This window comes from Canis lupus, chromosome 21, assembly GCF_003254725.2.
Source record: "Canis lupus dingo isolate Sandy chromosome 21, ASM325472v2, whole genome shotgun sequence".
NCBI classification, from domain to species: Eukaryota; Metazoa; Chordata; class Mammalia; order Carnivora; family Canidae; genus Canis; species Canis lupus.
Window position 1 is genome coordinate 22,840,911 of NC_064263.1, and position 14,362 is coordinate 22,855,272.

At 34.1% G+C, this 14,362-nt stretch overlaps 1 protein-coding gene across 5 annotated transcripts in view; it reads right to left on the bottom strand.

Annotated features, from left to right (window-relative positions):
- UVRAG (UV radiation resistance associated) overlaps positions 1-14,362 on the bottom strand; it is a 314,973-nt gene that overhangs the window by 120,648 nt on the left and 179,963 nt on the right. For all 5 annotated transcript variants that reach the window (XR_007404442.1, XR_007404443.1, XM_025419621.3 and 2 more), the window contains exons 9-12: positions 13,379-13,463; positions 11,724-11,811; positions 10,762-10,822; positions 3,281-3,446 (exon numbers count right to left, since the gene is read on the bottom strand). Coding sequence is in view for 3 of the 5 variants with exons in the window: in XM_025419621.3 (XP_025275406.1) it covers positions 3,281-3,446; positions 10,762-10,822; positions 11,724-11,811; positions 13,379-13,463 (400 nt within the window). In the remaining 2 variants the exon portion in view is untranslated. The remainder of the gene's footprint in view (positions 1-3,280; positions 3,447-10,761; positions 10,823-11,723; positions 11,812-13,378; positions 13,464-14,362) is intronic.

A 14,362-nucleotide genomic window follows, 5' to 3' on the forward strand; every position in this document is an offset into this window, starting at 1 on the left:
CATTTCAGGATCTCTTTAAAGTTTTCTGAAATTGAGAATAATACTTTGGCTATCAATTAATCAATGCTTTTAAAAGGCACTGATTTAATATGTGCTTCCTGCCTTCTATTTACAAGCTGAGGGTCACTGTCCTATCAGATACAAGACCAAATTCTTCCATTTGGTACCTACCTTTTCTGCCTCTCCTCTTGCAGTTTTTCCTAAATATAGTAGAGGATATTTCATTTCTTCATTCCCATAAACACAACAGTCTCTCAATCTGGAATAGTGGTTCTTAACCCTGACTGCACATTAAAATCACTTCAGGAGCTTTAAAAAAACAATCTCATGCTTGGGCCCTGTTAACTGAATCAATTTCTGGGGAAGAAGCCAGGGATCTGGGGGTCAGGAGCTCATTTTTAAAGCCTCCAATATGACAATAATGTGCAGCCAGTGGTGAGAGTAACTGACCTAGAATCATCTATATCCACTTCCCCTTAGCCTAGTGCAGTGTTTTCTAAACTCCATCATTCATATATCAGTTTTGGAAAGTTGTGTTTTTCTAGAAATGTAGCCAGTTGTACTTGAATTTCAAATTGATAAGCTTAATAGTGTTTCTAAGATCTTATCTTTTAATGCCTATCTCTGTAGTGACATCTTTTTTCCCCTTTACTTTTACTAGTTGTTTTGCCTGTCTCCTCTTTCTAAATTAGTCCTGCTAAGGGCTTATCCATTTTCCAGTTGTATCAAAGGTTAGAACTTTTGCCTGTATTTTTTTTTCCATTGTTCAATTGTCCATCTAATTTCTGCTCTTACCTTTATTCTTTCCTTCCTTATACTTTCTTAGGATTTAATGAACTCTACTTTCTCTGGGAATTTCAAAAGGAGACTTAAGATGACTGATTTATAAATCTTTCTTTTTTTTTCTAATACACCATTGAAGGAAATAAATTTTCCTCTTGGTACAGATTTAGTTGCACCTTACAAGCTTTCATATGTTATATTCTATCATTTCGTGCAAAATAATTTCAAACTTCCTTTATAGCTTTGTTGACCTATAGGTTTTATAGAAGAACACTGTTTAATACCCAAACATTTGGGGATTTTATTATTTATCTCTCATAAATTCCACTGTGGTCAGCAAACATAATATAAATTATTTTAATCTCTTAAAATTTGTTGAGGCTCAGCATAATCAAATTTTGGTAAATGTCTCATGTATACCTGAAAAGAATGTATACTCTATAGACGTTGGTGCAATATTCTTTACCCATTAACTCAGGTCTAGTTCATTGCACTGTGCAAGTCTTTTAGATTCTGATTCTTTTATCTGCTTTTTCTAATAATAAAAAAAATTTAAAGTCCTCTGCTATGATTGTGGATTTCCTTGTAATTCTGTAAATTTTTGTCTATATGTTTGAAGTCATGCTTTTAGGTGTATGTGTGTGCATATGTGTGTGTGTATAATTGACAGTATTAACATAAAATACTCCACTTATTTAAAATGCCTCAAACTTCATTTTGTAGTTATCTTAGCTCTCATATGGATATTTGCATAATACAGCTTTACTCACTCTTACATTTTCAATATTTCTATGTCATTATATTTGATGTATATCTCGCAAGGTAAGTGTAGTTTTTTTTATTCAGCCTGACAATCTTTATTTTTACATAGTACACTAAAACATTTACATTTAATGTAACTGCAGAATAAGTTTCAGTTCCTAAGTACAAAGTTATTATTTATCTTCTGTTCGTTGCACTTGTTTAATGTTCATTTTCCTTTCTTTTCTTGTTTTGAATTCAAGTATTTAAAATTTTTTTTCTATTTATATCCTCTAATTTTTTGCTTGTACCCAATAATTCTTTTAGTGGTTATGAGACTAGACATGCATCCTTGATTTAGTATTCTACTATAAAGCAGTATCTTTACCCTTTTTCAGACAATGCTAGGATCTTGGAATGCTTTAACTCCACTTCCACTTCCCAACTTTTGTGTTAGTCATGCATTATAACCACATATATTTTATTTATGTGTATTTCATATTTTTTGACACTACCATTTGTTTTGTAGTCAAAATTAATTTAGATGTACTTATACTTACCCTTTCTATTGTCCTTTTTCTTTCTTGCAAATATTTCCAAGTTTCTGTGCTAAAGGCTATTCTGCCTTTAGTATTTCTCTTAGTAGAGGTCTGCAGGGATGCATTTTTTCAGTTTTATGGTCTGAAATGACTTTTATTTTGCCTTTAATTTGAAGGATATATTCATTGAGTATAGAATTCTAAGTTGGCAGTATTTTTTTACAGTACTTTTTTTTAAAGGTTTATTTATTTGAAGGGGGGGAGCAGTGGGAAATGGCAAAGGGAAAGGGAGAGAGAAAAAAGCAGACTCCACACTGAGAATAGAGCCTGATGCTGGGCTCGATCTCATGTCCCTGAGATCATGATCTGAGTTGAAACCAATAGTTTGATGTGCCATCCAGGCCCCTCTGTTTTACAGTCTTTTTAAAATGTTGTATCACCTTTACAGTTCCTACAGATTCTATTGAGAAATTAGCTTTCAGTCTAATTACTGCTCTTTTGATGCTTATCTTTTTTTTTTCTAGGTACTTTTAATATTTTCACTTTGTCTTTGGTTTTCAGCTATTTTACTATAATTTCCCTAAATATGTTTGCTTTGTACTTATTATGGGTGGTATTTAATGCTTCTAGAATTTGTAGCTTGAGGTGTTTCATCAAATTTGAAATATTCTGTCATTTCTTAAAATATTGCATTTACCCTATGTACTTTCTTCTCCCTCTCTGTAATCCCAACTATACATATCATACCTTAGACCTTTTTTTATTGGGAACTACATGAGCCTAGCACTTTTCTATATAATCCATCTTTTTTGTTCTTTGTGCTTTGGTCAATATATTTTCTACTGACCTATCTTCCAGTTCACTAATTTACTTTTCAGACATGTACAACCTGCTTTTCTTACTTGTCTGACAAATCTTTAAATTATTTCACTTGTTGACTGGCAGGCAAGAGGTACTACATGAATATCTGCTGAGTACATAATACTTATTTCTCACAAAAGCAAATTAAACTTAACTGAGTCAATCAGTAATTTTAAGAAGTGTAGGATTTGATTTTTTATAATCTAAATGAATAACCACATTCTCTTTAAAAGAAATGGAGCACTTTACAAGGGACATACAAAAAATCACCACAATCTAGGTCACATTTTGTATTTTTTAATATACTCCATGTCTCAAACTGGCTTATGTCAAAAGTATATAAAAAAGATACTTACTCTCTCTCCTTTTCAGTCAGCTTATCATTGATATTATCTTTGATCGTTGATCTAGATCCCTTATGAATTATAGGATATCTTAGGGGTACTTGTAGGAAAAAGGAAATCATGGAGACTAAATGCGCAGTGTAACCAAGGGCAACAGCAATGCTTCCATCATCTTTTGCTGTAAATTCAAAAGCAGAGAAAAAGAAAATAATTATTTACCTTATAAATGTAGCTATAAGAACATAATAAATCAATTTTAAGAGATTTTAGAATAACTGGTAAATAAAATATTAACCACATTTAAATTACATGAATTTTATACAAATCTAAATATATTAACAAGACTTGAGATTTCATCTACTATATTTAAAACTATTGCTCAATGATTACTGTTCTGAGGTTAACACTTCATTTATATATTTTAAGAAAGAGTTCTTAATATACTTAAATATCCATTACTTTCTTTCTCAGCACTTTTTTTCAAGGCAGAGTTAATATCTAGTCTATCATATGATGTGAAAATTAGTTACAGAGTTTTATCATAATGCACTATATGAGCATCATATATTTTATTCATTAACAACTTTATAAGCAATATAGTTGTACTATTGTACTATTGTACAAATTAAGTTTACGGTGAAGTGAAAAAGCACAATGCATCCTGATGGGGTACCTTCTCAATATCCATAAAGATAGTAGTGCATAAATAAGACTGTGAAATTTGAAATAGGATAGGGAGGAAAAATATTTTAAATAGTAAAATGTCAAAAACCACAGTTTATATATATTATTTATGCAATTTAGGTGGAAGTAACTGCTGGGGAAAAATGTATGTCCCCTACAGTCAAACACAAGCATCTATCTTTTAAGAAGTCACAGAGAATTATATTTTTAACTCACATCTAGATTTCTGCTACTACTACCTACCAAGTGATAATAATCATCAGGTACTTAGAACAGAGTAATACAACAAAACGTTTTAAGCCTGCCCAGGAGGAAGAGAAAAGTAAATGTTTGGTAGTATAGTATTCCCAAAATACTTTTAAAAGTTCACATATAGACACACTGGAAGATTTTAACTCATAATCTAGACTATCTTTGGCTAGAGGAAAGCTGAAATGATTGAGAGATATCCTTGGCTTGAGTGTTTCCTGATTTCTAAGGGTACCTTAACTTCAATCATTAGTAATGTTTTTTACATTTTTTATACTTATACTTAGTTATCTAAGTACTACCTTCGTGTTGTATGAATGCCCCTATAGTCATCTATCATCAGTTCATTTTCCACTACTGACAACCATGGTAGATTCTTGTTATCTCTTTGACTATACTATAAAAATAGGTAACTTTCATTGTATACTTCTCTTTTGCCAGGAACTGACTACAGTACTTTATTTTTGACAGTCATTAATTCATCAACAATTACTAAACTGGGCACCTTTTTATATGCTATTTCACTTATTTCGTAGATGAAGAAACTAATGGTCAAAGAAGTTAAGCAATCTGCCTCAAGTAATATAGTAATACAATACAGATTGGCCGTCTCAATGCCTCTGTCCTTAAGCACTCTATCATACTGTCTCAGAAGTTTACTGTGGAGCACACAACAATTTCTTAAGCCAGGAACCTAGAATGTACCAAGTATGTGACACACATGTACCACCTCAGTTTCTTCACACTTTTTTTGTAAGAGCAAAGAACACAAAGTTCCTGGTGGCTTGTACTACACTTGAATAAGAATGGGCTTCTCAACTAATGTTTGATGCTCTCTCAAACCAAACTGATTTTTAAAAAGGGGGGGAAAAAAAGGAATAGTATTCATTCCAACTGACTACTCAATCATGCCCTTACTAGAATCCTAATTGTTCTTAGAGACCATGCCCCCTTGCCCCAGTCCCAGCCAAGTACCTTGAGGACTACAACACTTGACTTCTTTTGAAGTCTGTGTATCACACCACCTTAGAGGCTAAAATTACATTATACTACACTTTATATTCATCACATTATAATTAAATCATCATATAATATTAGAGCTAGGAGAGACCTTAGAAGTCACAGAGTCTGATGCTATCAATTTAGAGGTGAGAAAAATAAGATTCAGGTGGTGTAAGTAATTAGCTCAGAGCCATATAGGTAAAATCCATGAGAGATGGAGTAAAAGGTAGAATTGTATATATACCCTCACTGCCCAAATATCTATTCCTGGAGTCAGAGCTGGGACAGTGAGTTCCCTCAGAGGCCACTAAATCCTGCATCTCCTGCTTTCCGTAAAGGATAGGGCTTATCGAATTTGAAATATTCCTATCAGTATAAAGGACTTGGTCTTTAAGAATCTTCTTATGAAGGGAGAGGAGGAGAGGAAGAAGACAATTTACAGTAATGAAGGATAATGCAACACTGTTTGGACTTTCCTATATGTGCTTTCCACTAAGCTTTTCCTTTCCTACGTGGCCAGACAGCAAAGAATTTGCAAACTTCTAGAAAGCAGTAGAAGGCTTCTTAATTAGCCTTCCAAACAGGTCAAACACAAACTATGAATGCTTAAAAAAAAAAAAACCTATCCAACGCTAAACACGCAAGCATCTACATTTTTCCATATTTCTAAAAGATTAATACTAAGGAATTGCATGTGCAAATTTTAGAAAAACAAAAACTAGTCTCCTAACAGCACCTTTCTTCAACGATCAAAACAATTTTGTTTAAATTTAAGATAAAAAGGCATCTCTAAGAGAAGCCGACACATGGAAATTAAAATTAAAGCAGAAACAGCAAAACCTGGAAACTGGATAATACTGGAAATCAACTTTGATTCTGGTTATTTGCACTCACCATTGTTTCCACCACAAGACTCCCTGCTCCACCTATTAAAAACCCTAGGTTGTTTCCCATTCCAGGCCACAGTGCTCAGGCACAGCCTCACTGTTAAACATCATGGTGTTGGATTTCCAATATTGAAGCTTTATATTAAAAAGCATTTTAAAAGGACCACGGGTGAGGCATTACAGGGCCCAAGGGTATTCCAATACCCTCAAAAGGAAAACCACCTCCTGGTAGGGAAGTCACTTTCATCACCCCAAGACCACTGAACCTCCAGTGGGAAAATGTGAGCTCATGTGGTTAATTATGGCTATTGCTGGCCACGAACCTCAGATGTCACTTTCTGTTGCCAATCACTTTAGCTAAAAAAACCAAAAGGTTTAAGGTTTCCAGCATTCCAAGATCTAAAAGACTTTTTACCTGCCAAAGCCAAAACCTGGCTCTCTGGGGTGTGCTTTTCCAGTAAGCATTAATGACGTCCCTAACACCTAATGCAGAGCAGAGGTTTGTGTTCCTTATGCTGCTCTGGGGGTTAGAAAGGTTACAGATGATATGTTTGTTGGTGAGAAGAAGTTGGGGCGGGGGTGTGGAAGGATTCAGGGAGGAACAGGAATAAACTATAAGACTCAGGTGTGTGAAAAAGATCCTAATTTAAACAATGTTTTCAGGGGCTTAAAAACAAAACAAAAATCTGCAATTTCCTCCTTATAATAACTCCTTGTTTTTTAAATGTAGATAGTTATTCAGAGAAGCAGCTTTTGTGTAATTTTTGTGATAATAAATATCATCAACCCACAATGGCCATAACAATATTACAAATTACTTTAAATGCCCCTTCGACTTCTATGTTGGACAAACTATTAATATTCAAATGCATCCAAGTATAATAAGTGATCTAAAGGCTCTTACCATCCTGCCTTCCCAATCACTGAGGCAGCTGATTTGTTAAGGAACCAAGCACCCACTGATCCAGACAGGACAAAATATTTAAGACTCTAATCACTGCCACAGCATCTATGGAATCATTCCATGTTCTCAATGAGACACTGTTTGACATATGGTCTCTCCTTTCCAAGAAATCATGCCTGCATAAAGGGATACAGACACAGAAGGAAATCTGGGTCTCATTACCACAAAAGGCTCTCGTGTTATGGATTACTTAAAAACACACACAAACAATTTTTTTTTTACGAGAAATGTCTCAGTCAATGGAACTCAAATGAATACCCTTCAGCAGACAACTTTCTCCCATCATGTCCAGGCCTCTTTGGCATACTCTACCAGTAACTTACCCATTTAAAAAAGCACAATAAAGGTTGGGTCACTACGGTAGAATTTCCCAGACAGTGTCAACCCAAGCAATGGAAAGTCTGTCCCAGCAAAGTCGTGAATATCAGAGAATAACCAGTTTGGAGTTCCTTACTAGAGAAGAACCAAGAATGCAGCTGTTACAGACCACTAAAAGTTGTCAGAAGTTTGGAAAAGGTTTATTCAAAACAAGGACAAAAACTGCATCATGACAGGAATAATATGGACCTTAAAATCAGGCTGACCAGAAATGACTTTAGCTCTGCCACTGGCTAGTATGAGTCTTTGGAAAAATTAACTAATCTCTCTGAGCCTCAATTTTCTTGTCCTTAAGAAAATTTAGTAGGATTCTTTCTCTCACAGAAGGAATTAATTCTCACAGTTGTGAGAATTAAATAAACAAGAAACACCATGCATGATGTCCCATGTTACCATATTTCTCTACTTGCCCAATCTAAAATGTCCTTCTACCCTTCTTTCAACAGAGAAATACTATGTCATCTTTTAAGATACCTCAGGCACCATCTTCTCTGTGAAGGTTTTCCTGCTCCCCTTCTGATGGCACTGATTATTTCCACTTCTTTGAATGCTGTGTCCCTGGTATAAACTTCAAAGTGCCTGATACAGAGTATGAAATCAATAAATATGTCTTGATCACTTTGATTACAAGTTTAATGGCCTCACCTAGACTGAAAGTTCACTGAGGTAGGATCAATGTCCTAACTCATCTCAATGTGCATAGTCTCAGCACCTGGCCCAGCAAGTGATACATACAAGGCTCTTAGTGAATTGAGTATACCAAAGTAACTTGCAAAATGCTAACATATGATTTTAAAGTCTAACACTACCACATGTGCTTCTTAAAATTTCTGATTGCTAGACATCATAGGGAGTGAATAGGGCCTTAGAGTAAAATTATACATTTGTTTTATTTTACTTCCCATTTCATCTTTCACCAACTGAACTAAAGAGCTAAACTAATCTTTTAAAGGATAGGAAAAATATATTCAGCTTGGTGGACATACTAAGAATAGAGAGGTAACAAAAGCTATGAAAAACTAGCAAACAAAACACTTCATATAAAACAAAAATAGAATCAAGAAACATCCCAGAGTGGAGTAAGATGACCATCACCAATACTGATACCCCTACGTCCCTTACCACCTCCCTGCAGATCAATCCGTATTTAGGAAGCAGAGTGACTTTTAAAAACATAAATCAACTCATGTTATCTCCCTTCTTGAAGCCCTTCAGGGTCTTCGCCCCCTACTGAGAATAAAACATAAAGTCTTTACAGTAACTTCCCTGGCAGACCTCTCCTATGTCCTCTGATGTAACTCTTTCCCCTGTTCACTAGTCTCCAGTCATATAGGTCTGGTCTTTTCTGTCCTTCCTTCTTTCTCTCCTACTTTTTCCTTCCTTTACCTCCTTTCTCTTGCAATGAATTTCAATTACATTTATATAAATATATTCTATGAAAAGCTTTTTCAAATATGATCTCATGCAGTCCTAACAATAAATTAGAGATGTAGATATTACCTCATTTTACAAGTGAAGAAATCAAGCTGAGAGATCACATGATTTGCCGAAATACAGGTCTCTTCTCCCATACTTCCCCGTCCTGGAATTTTTTCAGATGTATCAAGCCTATTCCTCCATCATGAACTTTGTACTTGCCCGCCCCCTCTTCTAGGAAAGCTCTTCTCCCAGATGGAGCAGAGTTGGACTCTTTCAGCCTTCAAATTTTCTATTAGATATTTTTCTAGAGAGGTCTCTGACTGCTTTATCTAAAGTAGGTTCCCCTATTGTCTATGAAAGCATGTTCCTTTATGAAATACTTGTTAAATACTTACTATTTACTGGGTGTTTCCCTCAATAGGATATATGCTCCATGAAAGGACATACTTGTTTTTTCTATCATTATATTCTCAAAACCTAGTACAATGCCTGGCATGTCAGTATGCTCAATTAATATTTTACCAGTGAATGAATGTTTTGTATCCCTGGAACCTGGCAAGGGCTCAAGGTACTCGATAGGTTTGTTGAATGAATGAACAAATGAGGGAAAGGATGTGCTAATGGCCTTCAGGACATCATAACTTTGCCTAAAATTAACACCAAAGCACATTTGTATGATTTACAGAGATTGGAACATTTTACAATGGAAATCAAACAAATTCCAGCTAGATCATTACCTAAGCTTTGAGGTCTCGAGCAAGTCATTAAATAGCTCATTTACATGTTAGGAAATTAAACTACTTTCCTTGTAGGTTTCCTTTGTTTTTGTGAGGATTTAAAGATACGGCAAATGTCGTTCGTGCTTTTACAGATCTAATCTTCACAACAATAATGAAGAACAGGTAAGGACATGAATCAATAGGCATATTATCAATTAGGAAATAAACTCAAAGCATGGATGGCTTGCTCCAAACTACATGGTTTCTAGAAAGGGAATCAGGACTTTAACATAGGCTTTCCCATTCCTGTTTTATCACTCATATTATGTTGCAATTACTTGTTGTAAGGGCTGTTATAAAGGCCAAAGGAGTTAATAAATTAGTCTTAAATGTTAAAGGATGATAAATAACAACATTTTCTTTATTGGGAAATGGAAAGAGGTCTGAAACAAAACTAGTAATGCCCTCTTTTTTAATAACTTCTTCCCAAATAGATAATACACCATCTTTGGGAATAATCTATAAAGCTATTTAATAGGCCTCAAAGCATTGTATAGGCTAAAGGAAAAGAACCGACTTCGCAAACAACACCAAAAAAAAAATCTTTACCAATATGTCAAATAAATAAGTTTTTTTCTTTGGCCTACTGGTAAAGAGATTAGGCAAATTTTAATCCTTTAAAATACAGCCATTAATAAGAATCACAGTCTATAATATCTTTAATGTAACTTTTCTTATTTGAAAGAGGACAGAAATGACAGTATAACAAAGGTTGAACCTGTGGTAGTGGTTTCATGTTACCAGAAATATGATTTTCTAAATAACAATAGAACAGATTAATGTTTCTTGTTCTTTTGCTTCCAACCACATCCAAATTCTTCATAAAAATCAAATTATAAGGATAAGGAGATTATTGTATTCTTAAAATCCTTACTGTCTTATTTTCTTAAAGCTCACTTAAAAAACTATAAACTCAATATTTTTTTCCCACAATTAGAACTAAATAGTCTCTTATGTCTTCCATCAGAAAATCTGACTTTATGTACTTTCAGTTGGGAAGGGACAAAAAGTCCAAAAACTCTCTGGATAAAGTGTTAAGCAACCAACACTTCAAGGTATCTCTATTTTTCTTTGCAACATACCCATTTATTACCTACACCAAATCTTTAGATGTAAAAAGAAATAAAATACCTTGGAAGTCCTCAGAATTGGGCAACTTGACACCACATACAAAGTAATCCTTATGCTCATTCTGTAAATGTAACCAAAGAATGAAATTAATTCTTCTTCTGTATAAAACAAAAAAACCCTAGGTCAAATCTCAAAGAATTTGGTAGGTCAGTGTTAACTCCAAGATAATACTGTCCTACACTCAAAATATTATCATAATTGTTTAAGCTGGGTGATGAGTATATAATGATTCATTATACTACTATCTGTATATTCATATATAAATATTTAAAATATCATGTCCAAGCAAAAAGCCATGTAAAATTTTTATTACAAAAATATCCCTTGACCAATTCATAGATATAAATGAAGATTTTAAGTGGAATTAACAAGATTCTGTGAGCAACCTAAAATCGTATTAGCTTTCCTCTCAGAAAATTAGTCATTTCAATCTCTTTTCATTTAGTGATTTGGCTCTCTTTAAAAAAAATAATTCTCATCAAGCTAATTTTATTCAAGTTTTACTTTTTACAATTACTCTAAGAAACTAGATTAAAAAACTTCACATCCTGACAGTTACCCCAGGAATTTATTAAGTAGTATAATAAATACAAATTAATTGGCAGTTATATTTGTAAAGCAGTACACATGCATCTACATGTATGTGTCAGAAATGATGGTAGTTGATAATTTTGCTGAGTAAAAAAAATCCTAAAGACACCAAAAATTATTTGGAATTCTTCCAGATGAAGTTGAGTGCATTCCACCATCAAATGGATATATATATAAAAAAAAAATCAAATGGTGGACCCTAACATCCACTAAGTCTAAATCTACTTTTTAAATAGATGTTAGCTTCTGAATGAATCATGACAGAACATACAATTAAGACTAGAGCAATGAGTTTTTTCATTGAGAAGAAATTTCAAACAGAAACCATCTTTTAAGAAAAAAATTTTTTTCCCAGAAAATTTGAAACTTACCAAATCAATAGGGTAAATGTAGGAAAGCTCAGATAGTAATTGCCTGCAACGAATTGTCAACTGAGCATTAGTCTTCAGAAAGAGCTCTCTGATGAGGAAAGATAAAAAGCATATTTGTTAAAAAAAGTTTTCATGCTTTCTAACATTTATTTCCACATAACTAATATAGAGGAAGATTAAATGGCATGTAGTAGGTCACAAAAACTCAGAAGTAGAATAAAAAATAATAGCTAATATGAGTCTTGACTTATCTCCAAATATTATAAATCAAGATAAATATATACTGAGGCCTATTGTGTGTGTCTAGTACCACGCTAAGAGATGTAAAGGATACAAATAATCATTGAGCACCTACCACTATAGGCCAGGAGCTTCACAAATGGCTTTATTTATTATAACTCTATTAGGTTGGTATCATTATACCCATTTTACAAACAAGGGTACAGAATTTAGAGAGGCTCGGTAAGCAGAGTAAGGTCTCATTTAATCTGAGCCCAATTTGATTTCAGGAAATATCCCTATGTCATTATTTTAAAGAAATATTCTCTTTTTCACTCACAGCTACCTCAAAAAACAGCCTGCTGCCATATTAGGAAAATAATAGAATAAAAACAAACAATAAGTTGTGGCAAGAGATGATATAGCTCTTGTCTTGAACTAAAGAAATAAGACCAAGAGATAAAATAACTATAGGATAAGTTACCTGCTCAACTGTGTTAACTATTTAAGAAAAAGAAGAATTCAGAAAAACTGTAGGTCAAAGTGGAAGGTAAACTAGTAGTATAACACAAAAGTACTAAAGACTTAAAAGGGATCTAATCCTATTTCCTTGTGATCTGGACAAAGTAACTTCCCAGAGCCCTGCCTTCCTATCTGCAAATTGAGAAGATGAGACAAGATGATCTCCATGGTTCTTGCTAGGGCTAACATTCTTGAATGCTCAAATGCTAAGGTTTCATGAAGAAAAATGTAGGATGAGAAGACTTTCCAGGAAAAGTGGGTAAACATGAGCAAAAGAACAGAGGCAGCATCAAATTAAGCATGTACTGGAAAAAAAAATAAAGATAAAAACTATTAGCATCTGTTAAATGAATGTTGTAGAGGACTAAAGTTAGCTACAGTTGTATTGCACAGATTTATTGAGGGCTATTTGAAGTTAAGCAAAACAATGACTATGACTTCTCAAGAGGAGAAAAAATATGGTAAAACTAGTATTTTCTGAGGATAAGCCACATGGAGGATGAACTGGAAAGACAGAGAGACTAATGTTAGACAAGTTAGGAGCTGTGGCAGTAATCCTAATGGACTACCACGAAACAGGAGTAAATCTGAAGAAATGACTGAAGAAAATAAGCTACGCTACATGTAGAAGACGAGAGGATTCAAACATTAAGTCATGGTTCCGTGGCCTTAAGAATGAGAAGAACAATGTTCAAGTTTCTGATACTGACCAGATACGAGGCTCTCATAACTACTTCTAGCATGTGTGTGACACTGAGTAGGTGTTTCATAAATATTTGTTGAATAAATGAATGTGGCACTGATGTGTGTGGAATAAAGTAATACCAGCAACATTTATAGAATGCTACTTTTCCAAATCCTATCCTCCAAGCAAACCCAACACTCTTATCCATTATTCTCAGTGTTGCATTTACCTTTTCGCAGTACACTCCTTCCTCAATTCATTCAGGGATTCCTTCTGGAGTTGGAGCTTGAGGTGCTCAGTTGAAAATGCACTTCCTAGAGAGAGATGGAGGGAGACAATTCTAGACATAACACTGCAGATAGGACTGCTCAATCACAACCAAAAAGGCAGAGCTTGTCCCCTAACCATGAGAGAAAAGAGTTCAGAGACAAAGTAAGCTAGACATAGAAGTATTCTGGAGGGTTAACTAGAAGAAGCTCCCAACTTGTTCAATTTGTCACAAGTCCAGCCTCTAGCAGGAGTCAAAGAGTAAAGAGTCTCTGCTTCCAGATTTCTGGATTGCTGACCAAAACCTCTGGTGAGATTTCAAAATTCAGACAATTTCATTTTAAAAGACAGTGGCTATGGACTCTGGTATTAATGCTTATTCAGTAAAGGTTCATCAATTGTAATAAACAGACCTCTCTGGTGAGGGATGTTGGTAATGGGGGAGGCTATGAATGTGTGGGAGTTGGGGATAAATGGGAAATCTTAACAATGTCAGCACAATTATACTATGAACCTAAAATGAAGTTTATTTTTTTAAGTGGTTAATTTCTTTCACCTACAAATGCTATGCAACATTTCTGAAAGTATATAAAGTAAAACAGGAAAAATTACCTGCATTTGACTACTATAATATAGTTATAAAAATAAGTAGTTTTAACTACAATTACAGAGTGTAGGAAATGTATATTCTGATTTTTCCATATTATGTCACAAGCATTTTTACATGTTGACAGATAGTCTGAGTTATAATGTTTAATGGCTGTGTAAAATTCAACTCCATGGATGTGAATTATATGAATATTCCACATTTTAACTGATACCCCATACCCCAATCCTATTACAGAACATTTAATTTCCTTTAAGTGTTTGCTTTAGCACTACACAGAGATTCGTATTTGCATTTAAATACTTGATTGTTGTATTTATATCGACTTTTGGAACATAC